This window comes from Ochotona princeps, chromosome 30, assembly GCF_030435755.1.
Source record: "Ochotona princeps isolate mOchPri1 chromosome 30, mOchPri1.hap1, whole genome shotgun sequence".
NCBI lineage: Eukaryota > Metazoa > Chordata > Mammalia > Lagomorpha > Ochotonidae > Ochotona > Ochotona princeps.
Genome location: NC_080861.1, coordinates 16,798,301 through 16,819,885, shown reverse-complemented (window position 1 = coordinate 16,819,885; position 21,585 = coordinate 16,798,301). Strand labels below are relative to the sequence as shown.

The 21,585-nt window shown below is 42.6% G+C and overlaps 1 protein-coding gene across 4 annotated transcripts in view; it reads left to right on the top strand.

Moving 5' to 3' along the window:
* The window catches only part of CLASP2 (cytoplasmic linker associated protein 2), a 164,541-nt gene that overhangs the window by 31,421 nt on the left and 111,535 nt on the right, over positions 1-21,585 (top strand). For 2 of the 4 annotated variants that reach the window (XM_058657143.1, XM_036497694.2), the window contains exon 7: positions 2,735-2,805. In XM_058657143.1, coding sequence (XP_058513126.1) covers positions 2,735-2,805 — 71 coding nt within the window. Of the gene's footprint in view, positions 1-2,734; positions 2,806-7,350; positions 7,954-21,585 lie in introns of those variants that run through there. The other 2 variants (XM_058657145.1, XM_058657144.1) reach the window with 1 other exon arrangement.

Below are 21,585 nucleotides of genomic sequence, written 5' to 3'. Positions count from 1 at the left end.
TCAGCAGAATGCTAGTGTAGCGCGTAATGTTTAGTTATGAGTCTGTTTTTCTAAAATGGATCTCTGGATCTTAATGATTGAATATGAAGAGATCCATTGAGTAACAGATAAAAACAAAATTACACTGTTCAGTTTGTTGGTTTGCTTTAACTGTAAGACGTTATGGGCTTATAAAATTCTGAACAGGTGATTAATCTCTTTTCAATAAGTGCCAAGTAAAATGGGGTGATAGTTTCAAAGAGACGTTGATCAAGTGAGAGGCGTTAAAAGGAAAAGGAGACTGAGAAGAGAGTGGGGTGTCGTGCGAAGAGGAGGCAGAGTGAGAGCTGGCAGTGATGATGAGATGCGGTGCGTGTGTTTGCCCAGTGTAGCCGGGCACCGAAAGAGCTTGATGCTGTCCACGCTATTTGGCTTGACCTGTCTTTCTGGTAATGCTATTTGCTTCTCCCTCTGCATCCCTGGAAGTATGTTTTATCTGCCAGCCCTAATAATTTTCTGTTCACATTTTGCTAATCCATAGCTGATGGTTAATTGTGTGCATGTGTGTGTGTGTGTGTGAAGATTTATTCATTTGAGGATTCAATGACAGAGTGAGAAGGATAAAGAGGACTTTTCATCTGCTTGTTCACCGCCCCCCCTCCCTGGCCCCAAATGGCCACAATGTCAGGTTAGGCAGGTCTGAAACCACGGGCCAAGAGCTTCATGTGGTTCTCCCACATTGGTGCAGGAACCCAAGTATTTGGGCCATGGTTTGCTGCCTGTCAGGTGCAGTGGCAGGGAGCTGGATCAGAGGTAGAGTGTCTGGCTGGAATCACCACTCTTCCATGGAGTGCGGTTGGCCCTAGAGTCAGCCTAATCCCTAGGGCCGAAACATGAGCTGTGTCTTTGACTGAAATGTTTTTAGATTTGCAAACAATTGGTGTTTGCTGAACTTAGTGAGATGGAGGAGGTAAAATTATGGTTTATAAATCTTATTTTAAAAAATCCTTTGTAGGATTTGACTTTTTAAAAAACAACCACTTTTTTCTTCTTAAAGATTTATTTATGTGGCGTAGTGGTTAAGGTCCTCGCCTTACACGCACTGGGATCCCATATGGGCGCTGGTTCTAATCCTGGCAGCCCTGCTTCCCATCCAGCTCCCTGCCTGTGGCCTGGGAAAGCAGTTGAGGACGGCCCAGAGCCTTGGGACCCTGCAGCCATGTGGGAGACCCGGAAGAGGCTCCTGGCTTCGGATTGGCTCAGCTCCAGCCGTTGCGGCTCACTTGGGGAGTGAATCATCAGACAGAAGATCTTCCTCTCTGTCTCTCCTCTCTCTATATCTGCCTTTCCAATAAAAATAAATAAATCTTTAAAAAATTATTTATTTAGCTTGAAAGTCAGTGTTAGAGAAGGAGGAAGAGAGAGAGAGAGAGAGAGAGATCTTGAATCTGCTGGTTCATGCCCCAAATGGCCACAACAACCAGAGCTGAGGTGATTCAAAGTCGGGAGCCAGGAGCTTGTTTTGGGTTTTCCCCATTGATTCAGGGGTGCAAGGACTTGAGCCATGCTCTGTTGTTTTCCCAGGCCATAAGCAGGGAGCTGGATCAGAAAGTAGAGAAACCAGGACCTGAAGTGGCACCCTTATGGGATGCCAGCACCTGCCAGCGCTCAGGGTGAGGATTAGATTGGTAAGCCACCCTGGTCCCCAGTTAGTTCTTTCTTACTGAAATAAGGCAGTGGCTAAAATCACAAAACATCTGGATCTTCAATTTACAGGTAAGGCAGGATGTGAGCCAAGGTGTGAGGTTTTATGAAACACAGTTGTGACAGGTATATGAGAGTAAGCTGCAGAAAAATGTTTGGCAATTGAAGACCATATCATAGTGGCCTTCCTGCCTAACTCATGAGTGTAAGTCACAGCCTAGAATGTGAGACATACCAGTGGAATTGATATTGTATGAAAATAGATCAACAGCAAGAGCATCAGGTTATCAGCATCAGTGTAAAGTCTAACATTATACATTTCATTCTTTTTTTTTTTTAAAGATTTATTCATTTTATTACAGCCAGATATACACAGAGGAGGAGAGACAGAGAGGAAGATCTTCCGTCCGATGATTCACTCCCCAAGTGAGCTGCAACGGCCGGTGCGCGCCGATCCGAAGCCGGGAACCTGGAACCTCTTCCAGGTCTCCCATGCGGGTGCAGTGTCCCAATGCATTGGGCCGTCCTCAACTGCCCTCCCAGGCCACAAGCAGGGAGCTGGATGGGAAGTGGAGCTGCCGGGATTAGAACCGGTGCCCATATGGGATCCCGGGGCTTTCAAGGCGAGGACTTTAGCCGCTAGGCTACCTGCCTTGCCCTATACGTTTCATTCTTTTTGCATTTGCCCTAAGGTTCCTTGGCTTAAAATATGTACTTTGTAAGGATATCATGGTGACCAAGTGGATTTATTTTAAGGCTGGACATAGAATACTTTTGATGGGTTTGTAGAAATAATTTTATAACAAAACATGGGAACCCATTTTGTGTGAAGTTGTCATTTCACTAACTTGTATAGAGTCTTACCTGTGTTTAGCTTCTTTCAGACAAAGAGAGCTGGATTTTTAGTCTTGTGTGTGTGAGTTAGTTATAAAAGAATTGTGATAGAAACTAACTGAATTCTTAAAATTGTTCTTTCTAAGGGAATTAGTAAAGCAAACTGTGGTCCATTTCTATGCATAAAAAACCAAAACAGTTTATTTTTTATTCCCAGGTTAAAAGTGATCTTTGCTAAATTTGATGAAGTGCAAAATTCAGGTGGAATGATTTTGAGTGTCAATAAAGGTAAGAATAATGAAATATTCCTTTTCTGAAATATTTCTAAGATTATTTGGCAAAGTTTTAGATGTGTTTTTAAGCCAGCTATTATAACACCGATTCAGAAAAGCTGATTTGCAAAAGTTTGAAAAGTTAGTTGGGATATAGTAGAATCTTCGCATCCTTTTTGGTCATTACTTCTAGCTTTTTGGAGTGAGTGAAAATACAATGTTACATCTATAGAGTAAAATGATCTTGTGGGTTTCTCTGGCTTTTGCGTCCTCTGTATTGCTGTGTCGTGCCCTCTTGCCCTCAGCATTGCACACATAGAGGTGGTTTTTTAAGTGGAGCATTTGTCTTGGGTGTTGGTTTTAGTCGGTATTGTGAGGCTGAGGGGCTGAGTCCTGCTGCGTGAACCCCTCAGGGTGCTTGGGCAGCAGAGACAGGGACACCAGGGAGCCCAGGTGCACTTAAGGGAGGCCTGGAATCAGTAGCTGGTGGTTTTTAGTTTTGTGGTTCATTTCCTTTCTGTCAGATTGATGCTGAGTAACATTAACTAAAATTTAGGCTTTCCATATCAATTAGTTATAAATGTGAAATATATTCTATTGCCAAAATAGCATGGCTGTTTCTTCCACCTCGGAAAGTAGCCTTGAAGAGAGTGTGAATTAGCTTGCTGATGTAACAGTATTGGAGAGAAAAAAAAATGATGTGGGAATTTATAGTCAAATAATAGGAAAGCTAGATACAAACACAATATCGATCTTTTTTTCTAGGTTCAACCAAGATTAAGTTGTGGTTGTTAGAAGACAGAAAATTGGGTGTATTACATATTATGTCTATCTTAATCTACACTTAATTCACTTAGCGTAAATTAACTTCAGCACTGTCAGTCGGCACCTTGGCTGCCAGCTGTTTCTCACTTCTCTGAGTAGAAGATATTTGGGTATCTTTCTGGTCCCTGTTTTTCTAGCAGTTAATTCTTTCTCTCTCTCTCTCTCTTTTTTTTTTTTATAAGATTTATTAATCTTTGTTGGGAAGTCAGATATACAGAGGAGGGGAGACAGAGAGGAAGATCTTCCATCCTGTGGTTTGCTCCCCAAGAGGCCACAAAGGCCAGAGCTGAGCTTACCAGAAGCCAATAGACAGGAATTTCTTCCAGGTCTCCCACGCAGGTGCAGGGTTCAAAGGCTTTGGGCCGTCCTCGACTGCCTTCCCAGGGCACAAGCTGGATGGGAAGCAGCATATGGGATCCCAGTGTGTGCAAGGCAAGGACTTTAGCCACTAGGCTACCACGCTGGATTCTTTTTCCTCTTTATCTCTCCATGAGCCAGGGAGATTTGGGGGTAAGAACCTGGCATTTATTTTTCTTCAGAGATTGTATTGGAGATTATAATCTGAATTTTAGAAGCATGGTGTAAGTTGCAAGCCTGTAACATACATATTCTGGCATAAAAATTGGTCAGAATGTTTTTTTCTTCTTCTTTAAAAAAAAGCTGAGCTACAAAGAGAGATCTTTATCCGCTAGTTAATGACAGTACAGTTGGCCTGTGTTTGTTTTGCATATTCAACCAGCTAGTGATCAAAAATATTAATAAAGCTGCAAGGCTTGCTTTCGTATTTAAAAGTGTACTTTTTTTTTTTTACACAGTTTGACATTACTCTTTAAAAAATACAACCATTTCCATTGCATTTCCATTGCATTAGACACTGTTAGCAACTAGGCATGGCTTAAGATATGTTGGAGGATGTATGTAGTTACAGGCCAGTAGTACATAATTTTGCATGAGGCTTGCGTATCCACGGACTGGCATCCATCACAGGCAGGGCTTTCAGAACCATCGAGCTGCAGATAGCTACTCTAGATACCCGAATAATTTTCACAGGTGGAAACAACTCGATGACAGTAAATAGATGGCATACAAAGTAATGTCATAAAGATTTGTTCAACTCCTTTTTATATTTCCACACAATACTTTTCCCACAGTTTTCAGGCTTATTCGATTCATTACATACACCAAAACTTTAAAATAAAATTATAGGGCAGGAAAACATTTTAAGGGAAAATAAAGGCCTAACATGAAAGCTTGTGAAACTAGTCATGTGTACAACAAAGCAAAATGATATTAAAGCTATTAAAAGTATCCCTTCATAGGCTCAACGTGATGGCTCAGTAGCTAAGTCTTCACCTTGTACATGGCAGGATCCCACGGGGTCTGGTTCCCCATAGAGATGCTAGTTCGTATCACGGCTGCTCCACTTCCCATCTAGCTCCCCACTTGTGGTCTGGGAAAGCAGTAGAGGACGACCCAAAGTCTTGGGATCCTGTAGCCAAACGGGGAACTAAAAGAAATCTTTTTAAAAAATGTGTCACTTCTCTTTTTTACCTAGTATATTTATGCAACAAAAATTGTTTTGGGGCCCAGCAGCGTGGCCTAACGGCTAAAGTCCTTGCCTTGAATGCCCCGGGATCCCATATGGGCATCATCGGACGGAAGATCTTCCTCTCTGTCTCTCCTCCTCTCTGTATATCCGGCTTTCCAATAATAATAAAAAAAAATCTTTAAAAAATAATTGTGTTGATTTTATCCAGACCTGCCACAAATTCAGATTTACGCGATGTGATAATCTGTGACCAGAAACTGTTGAAAAAATTACTAATGCGTGTTTTCCTGAAACCATAATAATGAAACATCACTCATATTACAACAGATTTAGTGTGTTTTGTTATTTTTAAATTAAATTTTATTATTTTTTAAAGATTTACAGAGAGGAGAGACAGAAAAATCTTCCATCCGCTGCTTCACTCCCCAAATAGCCGCACTAGCCAGAGTGAATTCAATCTGAAGCTAGAAGCCAGGAGCTTCTTCCGGGTCTCTCATGCAGGTGCTGGGTCCCAGGGCTTTGGGCTGTCTTCAACTGCTTTCCCAGGCCACAAGTAGGGAGCTGAATGGGAAGTGGGGCTTCTGGGACACAAGCCATTGCATGGGGATCCCAGTGCGTGCAAGGATTTAGCCACTGAGACATTACCCTGGACCCCCTAAGTAAATTTTATTAAGCAGATGGGGGCTACAGGACTGGGGGCTACAGGACTATGGTGTTGAGATGGCAGCTGGCTCAGTGGTGCACTTCGTGTGTTATTGTGGACAGCTCTCCGAGAGGTGTCCTGTTGGAGCTGGGACCTGAGAATGGGCCAGTGAGGAGATAAGTGCTGAGGAAGATGCTTTTGGGTAGAAGAACGAGTGAGCACAAGCTCTGAAGGCAGAAATGGGCTTGGTGCATTGGAAGAACAGAAGGGAGGCCAAGGCTGCCTGAAGGCCAGTGAGGCGGAAACTACTGACCCCAGGGGACTGAGCTGCAGGTGGAGGAGTGAGTAGGAACCGTGACCGCTCGGGGGAGTTCTGATGGACTCTAAGAGGAGGAAATCCAGAGAGGGTTTGGGGCTAGAGAGATGGTAAGTGGGAATAACCTGGTTTAACTGTCTCTCACTTACATTTATTGCTCAGAGAAAAGGTGCTGCTTTTCTTTTTATTTCCGCTTTACTCCCCTTACCTGTTATACTTTTGTCTGATTTCTTCTGTAATTGTCACATCTCTCCTCTGAGTTCCATTCCGAGTGGGTTCTTTGAGTTGATTTTCTGGCTCACTATTAAGCACACTTGAAAACACACAGTAAATTACATCATCAGAGATTTGAGCATGTCATCTAGCATTAGGAATAGTTGAAAATACATCCTTTTTTTTTTCCCCCTCTTGAGAGTTTTCCAAGGTCGGCTTTAATTCTCATGCTGAGAAAGTGAGTTAATGAATTGTCCCCCTATGAGCAATGACGGAATCTGGATTTAGAATTAATTAGATTATGGCTGAAACGAAGCAACACCAGCCTGGTAGGAGGAAAAAACTGAAAGTTGGAAGCCCCCCTGTTTGTGGCGGACTCTGCTGTTGCCTTGGAACTTTCTAGGCAGTCTTCTGGGTGAACCCAGATGTAAACACCAACAGCGTGGGAGGTTGGGATTGCAAGTCTTTCTCTTTTACTGTGTGGGAGGGTAGGGAGTAATACTGATTTTTCTAATGTGTGTATGAACCCTACTGCTGTCTTGCCTTGTAATTTTTGTATAAAATATTTTCTAGCCTCTGTGAAACAATTGCTAGGAAAAGCATTACTCTCGAAGGCTGACAATAAAATAAAGCGTGGAAATTAGGATCTGGAATTACCTTGATATTTGGTTTGGCTGAGTCAGTAAGGTGGCTGGTTCTGTTTAGTTTTTACTATTTGTGTAGCATTTGCTCTGGTGAAAGGCAGGCAGCTCTTCCCTTAGGTGGGTTGTAAGCGTATCTGTCAGTGACCGGAACCACAGGGCCTTCTCAGCGCTCCACAGTGTATGCTGATGCTTTGCAGTTTGGAGAGCCCTGCGTCCCTGCAGCTGCGCACTGGCTACATTCTGTGTCCTCCTCCAGAAGCAAGCTTTGTTCCGTGTGGCCCTGCCGTCTGCACACAGAGCAGCCTTTGATGGGCTGCCTTTGACGTGGTTTGTTTACGGCAGCCAGAAATGCTTCCTGAATAACGAGAGCAGTTAATCATGGAAACTGGGCTATTCCTGTTTGTGCACTTCTAGCAGTCTTCTCTTGTAAATATTAAAAAGGTAATGACAAAAGGAAGAAAACCTTTTCTGAAAGGCACAGATCAGTTAATCCATCAGATCATGTGATTGCCACTGATTACATGGATATCTTTAGGGAAGCAGAGAATGATTGCTGAACACATGCCTTGTGTTTTGATGATTGCATTAAAAGTCCCCCAGTGGGCTGGCATTGATTGGCTCACAGAGCTTTTCTCAGATTAAATTTCAGGCAGTCAGTGCAGGGAGAAACATCGTAACCTGTATCCAACAGGATGCATCCAGTTAAACAATAATCTTGATGAAGCCCTGCTAGGTTCTGCTAAATAAACGAGGGTTTTCAGCAAGACCCCAGACTTTTATTTTGAAGTGGAGTAGCAGCTGTTGGCGATTGCGGTGCAGAGCTGCAGCGCGGCCTGGGTCACACAGTGCTCCCGTGTCTGCAGGCTGCAGGCCGAGCCCAGTGGCGCAGGCACGGAGCTACACGGATTTGCTGTGTTGTTTGACCTATTGGTTTGGGAGAGCTCCCTGGACCATCTGAATGGCTATGGGAGATGGTGAGTAAGATTTATTTTTCTTTTACTGTGAGGTGCCACCTCCTTTTAAGGTGACGATCATTTGCTGTGTGAAGAATCTGTCCCTACAGAATGAAGGACACTGTGTGTTTGTGTGTACGTACATTCATATGTACATTTATGCGTGTGTGTGTGTGTGTCGTTGGGTATCTTGTTCCACTTGATAACGCCTCTGTGGGATCTGGCAAAATGTAAGGTGGCAATTTAGCCTGCAACCCAAACAAGCCATCAGTGTTTGGTGCTGAATTGGAAGGGATACTGGAAGGAATATGTGCAAGAGCTTTGGAGGGAGAACATGGCCTTCGGAGGAGTGACGGATTTTGGCAAGAAGGTTTGCTTAGCTAGCTTGATGTCTTTTTGTTGTTGTTGTTGTTGTTGTTGTTGTATTTGACATGGATAAATTTCTGTGGCAATAAAATACTAAAAGAAGCAAAATGGCTTGCCGTGGACACTCTTTTTATGAATAGATTTGTCTGTGTCAGTAGTAAACAGTTCTCTAGAACATACTTAACCTTTTAGGAATTCTCTACAGTATATAATTTGATTAAGAATTGATATTTTTTTCCCAGTGTTTTATCTTGGTAAAGATGACTTTAAAAACATGTATTTCTCTAGTGCTTTATGGTTTTCCAAAGCACTTTCTTATACTTGGTATACATTGGCTGTTGAGGCACAGATGACTCTGAAGTGTTCAGAGTATTGGGCATTTCACAGGTTGGGACACTGAGGCTTGCTGAGATGGGCCCCTCAAATCCAGGCACAGCAGGCACAGCAGAGCCAACTCTGGCATGCAGCTGTGTGTCTGGCATTCTCTTTTGTAGGCCTTTGTTAGGATGCTTGACGTGTACTTCATGACCACCTGCCCGTCAGATATGTGTGTGCTTCCTCAAGAATGTTTTGTGAGGTTTTTTTTTTTTTTTCAAACTAGATTTTCAAGAGGGATTTGCCGGTCTTAGGAGGCTGTAATTCTCCATCTCTGTCTTTACTACAGACTAACCTCTCGGAGGGGTTTGTCCCCAGGGCTGTGAGCAGCAGGCTGCAAACTCACCAAAATGACATTGTCACTCAAACCATCTCAGTGAAAATGGATGAGGACGTTTCGTGTTATTTGTTGTCATGCTTTATTCCAATGATATTATTTTATATGACTGGATGGAAATAAATAAGAATATAATTTTAGCTGCTAAGCTTTAAAGGTAGGAGGCGTCAGGATTGATTAGCATTGTAACTTCGGGGGGTGCCCAATGGCATTGCCAAGTTTCCGTCTGCCCTTAAAAAAATGTGTGGACAACTGTAAATGTTGCATTTATTTGAAGTATATCCAGGATTAGGATTTTTTAAAAAACATTTTAGATTCAGCAAGTATTAGTTACTTAATTTTTCTTTTCTCAAATATTACATAAAGACTTCCATAGTTTTGGGGAATGCATTCTTAAAGTAAAAAAGTGATTAAACTTAGCTAATCTCTTTAAAATAGGGCTATTCTTGCTGGATCAAAATAGTATATTTTTATAAAACTAAAAAAAAAGGATGTATATAGAAACAGATTACTTTTGGATTTATAGTTCTTAATGATTTGATATAGACTCTTTATATGTTTTCCATGTATTATATATATATATAATGAATAGATAGGTATTATGATTTTATATTTTCTGATTTTAATAATGTAAAATGTGAATAGCATTTCCTTTTAAATAAAGCAGTACTCCCTTCACATCCCTCTCCAGGCGCTAACACAAATAAAAGCAAAAGTAAACATCTTCATTAGTATGTAGTATGTTGTTACAGGGCTTTTATATTTACCACGCCTTTAAGTATATTTTAACATCAACATAAATGGTTTCATTTTGGCTGCATAAATTCTGTCATTCTGTTATGGGGTGCAGCCAGTGATAGCCAGCACCCATTGACAGTGGGCAAATGAAATTTGGCTGTGTCCCCAACCTCTGTCCTGAAGGTGGGTCCTACAGCAATGGAATAGTAACTGCATCCTCAACCACTTCCCCCACGTCCTAAATGAGCCAGGATATTGGAAGTCCAATTAGTCTAGGGTTTTTAGCTACAAGCCCAGTTCCTGTTCCTGTCCATCCTAACTAGGGCTAGTCAACTCCTTAGCCCACAACACTTAGGTATTCGCTCCTGCCCACCTGTGACTCACCTATCAACTGAGAGGGGACGGCATTGTGTTGTGTGTAACCACTCCCCTCACAAGCCCCTTTAAAAAGGCCCATGAAGCAGGGGCTCTCACTCTCTTTCTGGCCAGGTACTTCCGTTACTCTGGCACCCTGACTCTTGGCTGACCCAGTACAGGTAATTCCCTGAGCATGGTCCCTATGTGCTGCTTAGATGGGACAATGGTTATTACAGTGTTGTTCCTGGTCTGTGTGCTATCTGGAGTTCCAGGAGGGGTGAGGCCTAGCAGTAGTAGAATGTGGGCAGAGAAGCCAGGGAAAGGTGAATGTCTGCAGCTTTGTGTGTCCAAGTTCTTTGTGAGTGTGTCCAGGTTATTTGTTGCATGTCTCTTAGGATAACATATATTGTTGGGAAAGCTGGGACATAGGTTTTCAGCTTAATGGATGGACATAAAGATGATGACCATTTGTTTGTTTTGGAATTATGATTGGTTGGATTATGATTGGGTGGATTGCTGTATGGACTTGTGATTTGCTACTGTGCTCTATTGCTTTATGGACTTGTGATTTACTACTGTGCTCTGTTATCACCAAGCTTGGTTAATAAAGACTCCTTAATAAGCCTTAGACATGTCTGGTGTGATCTTGCTCGCACCCTGCAACAATTCAGAGTACTTTTGCCATTTGATGTATATATGTTCAGTTTGGCATGGAAGGTATTTTTTTTTTAAAGATTTATTTTATTTTTATTACAAAGTCAGATATACTGAGAGGAGGAGAGATAGAGAGGAAGTGGAGCTGCTGGGATTAGAACCAGCGGCCATATGGGATCAAGGCGAGGACCTTAGCCACTAGGCCACGCTGCCGAGCCCGGAAGGTATTTTTTTAATACCATTATGTGTTACTCTGTCTCATTTGTTTAAGCTCTTTAACATTCCATGGATGTATAATAACCATTTTAACTTGTGCGGGATTTTAGATTATTTAGTGTACATACTTTTCTAGCAGATCCCAAAATGAAAGCCTTTATCTAAACCAGATATATGTGTATATTTAGCTACATCCATATATGTGTTCTATAAAATAATCTGAGGTGGGCTTTCTGGTTCACGTTTTTATTTACATTATGTTAGGCACACGTTTGTCCTAGAGGTTAAGGCATTGCGTGAGACAGCCATACCCTCTTGGAATAACCAGAGTGACTGGGAGTGCATTTTGACACAGGCCCTGGGAGACACTGATGGCCTGAGTTATTGGGTTCCTGCCGCCACTGTGGGAGGACTGCATACTTCAGCCAGGCCTCTTCCCAGCCACACGGGCATTTGGGGAGGGAGACAGTGGGTAAAAGATCTCCATCAGCTTGTTTTCTGCCTCTCAGGCAGATCAGTACATTCATTTTTAAAAGTCAGGGGATGGGCCCGGCGGCGTGGCCTAGTGGCTAAAGTCCTCGCCTTGAACGTGCCCCGGGATCCCATATGGGCGCCGGTTCTAATCACGGCAGCTCCACTTCCCATCCAGCTCCCTGCTTGTGACCTGGGAAAGCAGTTGAGGACGGCCCAGTGCATTGGGACCCTGCCCCGCGTGGGAGACCCGGAAGAGGTTCCAGGTTCCCAGCATCGGATCGGCGCAGCACCGGCCCAGCACCGGCCCATTGCGGCTCATTTGGGGAGTGAAACATCGGATGGAAGATCTTCCTCTCTGTTTCTCCTCCTCTCTGTATATCCGGCTTTCCAATAATAATAATAATTAAAAAAAAAAGTCAGGGGGTAGGGGACAGATGTTTGGCCTGCAGCTGGGACACCCGCATTTTTTTGTGTGTGTTTTGTTTTTTAAGATTTTAAAATTTTTATTAGAAAGTCAAATATATATAGAGAAGGAGTTACAGAAAGAAAGATCTTCCATCCACTGATTCACTCTCCCTCCAAGTGGCTGCAACGGCTGGAGCTAAACCGACCCGAAGCCAGGAGCCTGGAGCTTCTTCCAGGTCTCCCACGTGGGTGCAGGGTCCCAAGGCCTTGGACCATCCTCTACTGTTTTCCCAGGCCACAAGTAGGAAGCTGGATGGGAAGTGAAGCAGCCAGGACACAAACCAGTGCCCATATGGGATCCTGGCAAGTGCCAAGGCTAGGATTTATCCACTGGGCTGTTGCACCAGGCCCTGAGACAGCTGCACTTTACATCAGAGAGCCCAGATTTCTTGATACCCACTTTCTGCCAGCGTGAACCCCGGATGGAAGCAGTGATGGCTCAAGTAGTTGGGTTTTTGCAAGCCCTGTGGGCCACCTGGCTCCTAGCTTCAGCTCCCTGGTCCTTACAGGTGTTTAGGGAGTGGGTTTGTAGGTGAGAACACACATTCTCCTTTCTGTAGGTCTCTGCCTCTGAGGTATATAAATGAGAATTTTAAATGAGTGAATGTTACTAACTTTCCATTAGTTTGCTCCAAAAGAGACTTTATCGTTTACGTTTCCACCAATAATGCCTGCTATGCTTGTTCTTTTCAGTTTTGTTATTATTGATTTTTTAAAAAAATTTTCAGGTGAGTGAAAAGTATTTTGAAAAGTCTGCTTTCTGATAAGGTTGGTAACTTGTGTGTTCGGCTCATCGCACTTCCTTTCCTGTGAATTGCCTCCCAGCATCTGTGGCCTTTTTTTTTTTTTTTTTTTGGTTGGTTGACTTTTTATTATGTATTCTTAATTTCCTTTATGTATTCCAAGCTATTATGTTATCTTTGAGTATGTTGTATAAGTTTACTTCCGGGTCATATGAGAGACTTCGTTAGCGATTTTGTTTCTAGGGAAACGTGATTCGTGACCCACTGCAGGGTCACGTCAGCAGTTGTCAGGGCAGGGCTCTGGGTGCCTTTGGACTCGTTGTCTTCATCTTCCCCCGAGAACACAGCACCAAGGAGGCGTTGTGGTCGTGTGCTGATCCGGGGCACTGAGGCCAGAGAGCAGTAAAAAACCTGTGGGATTATTATGCAGTGCTGGGCCTTGCAAGCTGCTGCAGAAGTGTGCGAGAAGAACTTGGCCTTTTGTTGTGGCTGTAGAGGAGTGGTTGGAAAGAAATAAGGTTTTGTGTTAAGTAGACTGTTTCTAAACTTTTAACATTCCAATGAGTCTTTTATTCCAAAAATGAATTTGTAAAGAATATGTGGAAGTGATGGACTAACCCTGACTTTCCAGAGATCAGCCTTCTGGGACCACCTCGACCTGATACAGCTATTGATTTGGCGGGCGTGTTGAAGGGACCAACATTTTTCCCCTCTCTTCTCATACCAGCAGTCAACACAGAGGGCTTCTGTGTTCCCCAGAGGTGTGGAGATTCGTCCTCATCGGCAGGCAGGCAGGCAGGACTGCGGCCAGCAGCAGCTCAGGTCCTCTAATCCCGTTGAATTCACACCTTGCTTACCTTCAGGTTGTGTCAGGGCCCATGGGTGGACAGCTCAGGCCCCAAGAATGCCCCTTCCCTTTGGATGCCAGTTGCAAGTCTCAGGTTGTACTTGTATAAATTGGGGTTCTCCCAACACAGGTTTAATCTGCTCTAGGGGCTCACAGAACACAGGGAGACACAGTTACTGGTTTATTTTAAAGCATGTTACTACAGATTATCAGAGAAGAGGTACAGAGAGTGGGTTATGGGGAAGCACCATGAGAGTTGGCATGACCTTTCTGAGGGCACTGCCCGTCACAGTGTGTTCAGCTATTTGTAAACTCTTGAAACTCTGTTTTTCGGTTTTTGTTATAGAGACTTCATTGCGTGAGCATGATCCAAGCATGGACAGCCATGCGGAATGTGATAGAGCAATAACCATAGGCTGTGGTGCTGAAGTAGGGACACCCAGCAAGGCCTGTATGTTCAGATTCTTCTTGGCTTCTCTGTATAGCATGATTTTACAGGTGTAGAGCAGGACTTCTCAGATGAAGTTCTTAGCTATTAGACAAGGCAGTATTTTTTTGTGGCCAACTCAGAAAAGCAGAAAAGCAAAGGAGTAGGGATATATTTTTAGTTTCTGTGTCTGAGCATCACAGGAGGTGTTGAATAATGGCAAAGCACTGATGCTCAGTAGATCTTCCGTGTTTGTGAATATTCTCTGTAATGCACTCTCATTTGCTCATTGAAATCCCGGAGAGGCGGTCTCTGAGCAGCACTGCACAAAGGCCAGCCTTTTCCTGCAGGAGCAATGATGGGAAAGAGTATAGAAGAAGAAAAAGGATTGGAAAAGACAAAAACATCGGATGTTGGCAGCACAATGGGAAGTGAGTAGTGAACACCTCAGGTTAAAAATAGTCAATGACTGAAATAAAGCAGCCTTGTAGTAGCCCAAGGCTGTTGCGATTGTAGGCCTTATACAGCCGACCTGTGGGTTAGCTCTGTGGAAAAGGCATCTCGTCTCCCAGTACGGTACCTGTAAGTAGGTAGTAGCTTCCTAGAGACAACCTTATTTATTCCTCTAGGCACAAGGTGTTAGACACTAGTAACTACATGCCCTCAAACCTGATGTTGTTAATGAACTTGAACAGATTGCATACAGTTCATATTATTAACAACTGTTGTAATCGGCCTATAGTTGTCTTGAAAACTTAAGTTCCAGGATGACTGTTCTGCAAAGGTTTAAGAAGACCTTATTATGAGCTTCATTTATTACATAGATATTATGGTTATCATGACATGTTATTTCATAGAATTTTATAAATTGTGATTGTGGCATTACTTAATTGAACTATCGAAGGTTTGGATTTTTAAAGGATCTTTTCTAAAGATTTACTTATTTCTATTGGAAAAACAGGTTTTCAGAGAGAAGGAGAGACAGAGAAAGATCTTCCATCCACTGGTTCATTTCCTAAGTGGCTGCAACAGCTGGCTTCAATATGAAGCCAGGAGCCACCCACTTGGGTGCAGGTCCCCAAGGCCTTGGGCCATCCTCGACTGCTTTTCCAGGCCACAGGCAGGGAGCTGGATGGGAAGTGGAATAGCTGGGATATGAACTGGTGCCCGTATGGGATCCAGGAACATGCATGGTGAGGACTTTAGCCACTAGGCTACCAAGCTGGGCGCTTTAAAGGACCTTTTTAAAGAAAAAACAATAATAAAATCTCCAAATATATTTTTAAGTAACCTGTTGGTCTATTTTTGATAAGAGGCTATCAGATTTCTTGGCTTATTTTTGGAATGGATTTAATTTTTTTAAAAAAGAAAATAATTATTTAGAATTAACTGTACTGCTGAGAACACAAAACATTGTGAGCACTAAAATTTATGCAGCTTATTTTTTTTTAAAGATTTATTTATTTTTATCAGAAAGGCAGATATACAGAGAGGAAGAGAGACAGAGAGGAAGATCTTCCGTCCGATGATTCACTCCCCAAGTGACCACGATGGCTGTTGCTGCGCTGATCCGAAGCCAGGAGCCAGGAACCTCTTCCGGGTCTCCCACGCGGGTGCAGAGTCCCAGGGCTTTGGGCCGTCCTCGACTACTTTCCCAGGCCACAAGCAGGGAGCTGGATGGGAAGTGGAGCTTTTGGGATTAGAACCGGCACCCATATGGGATCTTAGGTGTGTGAGACAAGGACTTTAACCACTACACTATTACGCCGGGCCAGTGTGCAGCTTATTTTAAAATACTTTATTTTCTATTCTTAATTTTACACCAAATTTCGTTTTAGTTTGCACTCAGGACTGTTAACATTTTTACTATTTGATTCTTTTATTTCTGAAAGCTTATCATTTTCTACAGCCCTGGAAAATATCTCTTATTTTGGTTTTGATGTTTCTACTCTTTCATTAGCTTTGATTTCTTCTTGTAGAATTATTGATAATTAAATGTTGAGCCTTCTCAGTTGATCCGTTGTATCTGCTGTATTTCATCTTTCTTCTCAAGTTTTACATCTTTGTCTTTTATTCTGTATTCTGGGAGGTACCCTTGGTTTATCCAGTCAGTCTGTTAAATTTTTAAAGGATTTTTTTTATTTTTTTTTAATTTAGAGATAGAGTCGCAGAGAGAGAGAAAAGAAAAAGATGTGTGTGTTCATTCCTGGTAGTCCCCACACTGCAGGCCGGGCCAGGCCGAAGCCAGGAGCCTGAGGCTGCATCTGGGTTTCCCTTCTGGTTGGCAGGGGCACAGGCATGCATTCCACCCGCTGCCCTTTTCCCAAATGCTTTCTTTAGCAGGGAGCTGGATCGGAAGTGGAGTCAGCTGAGACTTGAACCTGTACTACAATGCTGAGTCCCTTCGTATTCATTTTAGCCATGTGATAAGAATGTTAAGTGGTTGCAGTAACTTTCATTTTCCTTTTTGGTGGTTCCTTTTTTTTTTTTTTTTTAAATCCCCCCACCCTTACCACCAGTGGTCGCAGAAGCCTGCACGTGAACAGATGCGTGGGCAGTCCTGAGCGCTCTGAGTTGGGAATGAGCTCAGGAGCTGAGTCACGACAGGTTTCCAGTTAGGCCTTCTGTTCTTCTCATTCTTCACTTCCTAGCTTAGAAATTGTCGCTTGGTATCATTGTGCAAGGTAGATCATCACATCTCTGCCCATTCAGTCAACCTGTGAGAATTCTAAATCGCAACTTGGCTGTGGTGTTGTTATTCAATACCCTGCCATTCCCTTAATTTACATTTTAAAAAGTAATTTGTATTAATCTTAAACATGATTTATTTTAAAGTCCTGTCTTTGGGAGAAGAGAGGGTAGGGATGGTTGGGAAGGGTGTATCTTCTATCCCCTGATGTCCCATCAAGTGGCCACACAAACCAGGGCAGAACCCAGTCAGAAGCCTCCCCCAGGTCTCCCACTTTGGTGCAAAAACCCAGGCACTTGGGCCATTTTGTGGTGTCCCAGCCCATTAGCAGGTTGCTGATTCCAAAGCAGAGCAGCCAAGACCCACACTGGAACCCAGATGGAATGCCTGGGGCCAGGCTTTCCCAGCAAGCAGCCCCCACGCAGGCCTGTTGTTCATCCTTCAGGTGCTGGTTTCACAGAATCTCTGCTGCTGTCTCATTTTCTTGGCTCTTAAGAGTTCCTATTTTGATAAGGTTTCGGATGAGGAATTCACCTAAGTGAAAAGCACGGGAGCAAAAGGTTTCAAAGTATTGTGGATTTTTGTTTCGTTTTGTTTTGTTTTTTAGAAAAAAATTTTAAGCATGCTCAGGTTTGAGATGATCAGTACATAACAAATCATCCGTATTTTCACTGGTAGAAATTCTTTTGGTATTAAAGAAAATTGTCACTTCTTAAAATTTCTCGATCCCTTCCAAATCATTTTCCAGCATGCTTGATGACTCTGAGATTCCGAGTGGAGCTGTTGCTGCTGTCTCTGTTCTGACTTCAGGTCTCTTACTTCCTGTGTGCCTGTTTATTTGTGGGACTTTCTTGATTTGAGGCCAGAGACCTTCTTCCAGGAAATTTTACATTTGCTTCTTCTGTTGGTTAGGAGTGTAATCAGTCAGAGCTCACAGTTTAAGCGCTGCAGTGTTTGCTCTTCACTCCATTTGACTCACTTCCCTGTTGCTCTTTTTTGAGAGGAGTTAGGAAAGAATAAACTACAGAAGGGTAAGGACTTGGGTTTCACTTTTTAAGCTTGGGATGTATTTGTTAGGCATACGAGCCTTTAGTGGAAAGGGTCTCCTTTTAGGCTGTGCTGTGTTACTTGAATTTCTGTTCTCTTTGTTCCAAAAAGCCGTCAGAGAAGAAGAAGTTCCTGCGTTAATTTTGTTTGTATGTCTCACAGTCTTCTCAAGTATTTCTTTGAATATTTTTAAGAGTGTTTTTGATTCATTGTACATAGTGGTTTACCTTCAGAGTATTATTTCACGTGAGATGCTCTTTCTGGAGACAGAGTATCTCCCTACTAGGTAATGTGTCACTCTAGCATTGGACCACTTGGTAAAGATACAGCCATGGACAAAACATACAAAGCTACTCATCTTCATAGATGAGATATATGTGATGCTAAGTACTAGGAGAAAATTGAAGTAGGGAGATAGTTTAGAGTATGGGATGTTGGGAAGTTTGCAATTTCAGTATCCAGAGAAATCTTCATTTAGAAGGCACAAGTAATTGAAATGATTAAGGTGATACGTGAACAGTGTAGGTGAGGAGAGAAGAGGCACACTGGGCAGAAGGAGGAACACATGCCAAGGCCTTTAAACGAGTCACATCAAGGCAGCTGGAGAGACGGAAATGGGAGAGAGAGGCGTGGAAAAAGGAGGGAGACCTGTGTGATATCTAGAGTCTCAGCGGGCCCTCAGAGTCATAGGAAGATTTTGAGCTGCGATGCAAATGATTTTACTCAACTTAGAATGCTGTGTCCAAAAGGACAACAGTAAAAAGCGGTAAACATTAATCGACTGTGAGTAACAGTTATACTTGGGTTTTTCTAGTTACTAGCATGGAAAAACAAACAAGACAAAGTTCCTGCCATTAAGAACCTTCCAATCTACTTCTAAAAAAAAATCGGTCTCTGGGGCTGGCGTTTGCTGCACTGATTAAGATACCGTGCAGGGCACCTGTATCCACTTGGAAGCGCCTGGGTTCGAGTCCCAGAGCTGCTCCTCGTGTCAGCTGTCTGCTGCTGAGCTCCCTGGGAGAATGCCGGTGACGCTCTAAGCAGAGTGCGAGCTGCTTTCAGGGTAGTGACTCCCACATCTCGGCTTGGGGAAATCAGAGGAGTGAACCAGTGCATAGAATGTCTTTATCTCTGCCTTTCAAATAAGAATACATCAGTTCTAGAAAGCAGGTATCCTATAGCATTAAAATTTGAAAAAAAAAATGAGTATGTTATGTCAGGCAGTGATAACGGCTGAGAGTTTTGTCTTGATGTTTTATAATTAACAAAAATCTAAATGCCAAAATATGTATCACCTCTACACAGTGAAAAAGTTAAAATTTTAATTTTAGGTCTTTTGTTTATGAATTAGTTTTGTGAGCTCTTAGTTTATGGCCAAAAAGGCATAATCTGACTTGAAATGTGTGAAAACTTAACTTCCTCCAATGTTTGTGGATTTGTTTTCCTTTTGGCTGCTCAGTTTTTATTTTATATATTGGAGACTGTATTACTAGATGCGTGTTTGCCCAGGGCTCTGAGATTGGTCTTGCTGCTTGATCGTTTTATCACTATTAAGTATCTCATTGCTTCTAATGCTTTGGCAAGCTATTTTGTTTCAAATTAATATAGCTACACCAATCTGCTTTTGGTTGCTGTTCACTAGAGTTTTTCCTTTTTCATTGTTTTACTTTTAACTGTTAGTAACCACGTATGCATCTCATTTTAAAAAACTTTCCTTTTTCCCGTGTAAGCACCTTATTTTTTTTAAAAAGTCATTCTTAGGGGCTGTGTTCATGTATTGGGTTAAACCTGTTCCTGCAGCACCAGCATCCCACCCGGGTTTCGGTTCAAGTCCTGGCTGTTCTACTTGCAGTTGTTTTAGCCATTTGGATATTACTGATACATTTGCTTTTTTATGGTTACCATTTTATATTTATTATACCACTTTTTGTATATGTTTTTGTGTGTCTGTGCTTGTGTCCACCTTTACTGCTTTTTAATATGTGAAAGTATGTATTTATTTGAAAGGTAGAGAGAAATTGCTGACCCTCTGGTTCACTCCCTGATTGCCCAGAACAGCTAAGGCTTGGCCAGGCAAAAGCTAGGAACTTCAAACTCATTCTGGACCTCCCACATAGGTGGTAGGTACCTACCGACTTGAGTCATCTGCGTGCTGCTTCTCAGGGCTCACATTAGCAGGAAGCCACAGAGGAGATCCAAGCCTGGACACAAACCTAGGTACTCCATTATAAGATGCACCTGTCCCGAGTGTGGTACTTACCAATGCACCGAGTCTCCATTTCACATTTGCTCGCTCTTCAGTGGTTACGTCAGAGCAGACATGGTCTGTTGCCAGCAGCCCATGTTCAGGTGCTCTCCTAATTTGAACACAAGATTTGATTGGAACATAGCCATTTCCATTTGTTTACATATCGCATGTCTTTTCTAAAGTTTTATCCTTCCATGTTGGAATTGGGAAGTTGTACAGAAAGATAGTGTGCATATAGTTTGCAATGCCTTAAGTAATCACTATACATTTTTGGCCCTTTATGGAAGAACTTTGCCAACCCTGGCCTGGTGAAGTGTTTTGTTATTATCATTATTATTATTAGTAGTAGTGTTGTTATTATTAAAGATTTATTTATTTTTATTGGAAAGGCAGACTTGCAGAGAGAAGGAGAGACAGAGAAAAGTCTTTGATTCTTTGGTTCACTCCCCCAAATGGCTTCAAAGGCTATAGCTGAACTGATCCAAAATCAGGAGCCAGGAGCTTGTTCCACTGTCCCAGGTGGATGCAGGGTCCCAAGACTATGAGCCTCTACTGCCTTCTGAAGTGACAGGCAAGGAGCTGGATGGGAAGTGGGGCAGCCAGGAAACAAACTGGTGGCCATATGGGATCCCAGTGCTGGCAAGGTGAGGATTTAGCCGTTGGGCCTTCTCGCCAGGCTCTGAAATAGTTTTTAAACTTGATGGTAAATCACAATTGTAAGAGACTTATTAACACACAGACTGCTTGATTGAATTTTTTGAAGATTCATTTTATTTTATTTGAAAGCCCAAGTCACAAAGAGTTAGCTCTTGCATTCACAGTTCACTGCCTAGATGGCTGCAACAGGCAGGGATTGGGCCGAGTGGAGGCCAGGAGCCAGGATTTTCTTCCAGATCTGCCAGGTGGGTGTAGGGACCAAAACACTTCAGTCCTATTCGACTGGTTTTCCCAGACTCATTAGCAGGGAGATGGATCGGAGTAGAGTGGCCGGGACCTGAACTAGCGTCCATATGAGGTGCTAGGCTGGGCCAACTTGATTACATATTGAGAATTTCTGATTCCCTAGGTTTGGGTTGATCCTAAGATTTTGTATATTTGGCACATTCCCCAGCTGCTGATCTGGGTAGCACATATTGAGGACAACTAGTATGGAATTTTTAGTTATTATAATGTGAAATAAATTAGGTGTTGATTATTCCTTAAAATGCTTTAACAGGAAATATTTCAGATTTAGGGATATATGCATAGGCTTTTGCCTGTTGAGCATCCCAAACTAAAAATCCAAAATGCTTCATGTGTTTTCAGACTTCTGACTATGAATTTAGGGATGACCTGTGCTGTTTCCCTGCTTTGCCAATAATCCTTGGATCCTTAGATCTGTTACGTTTTGTTTGTTCACCTTTGAGGAGTAAAAAAGTGGCAACTAGTCCAAACGTCTGTCAATGATGGGATCATTATTAATAAATTCTAAAGCTCCTGTGTTGGAAAACCAGAACAGTGAAAATGAATGAATGTTCCAAATAGTGTCCTCCATCGTCAAGTGAAAACAACTAGGTTCCAAAAGTTTATATATATAAAGCTCAAAAAATGAGCCAGAATCATCTTTGGTCTTAGACTTCAAGCTGGTTTGCTTTGGTAAGAGGTAGTGACTCTTTGAGGTCTGGAGGGTA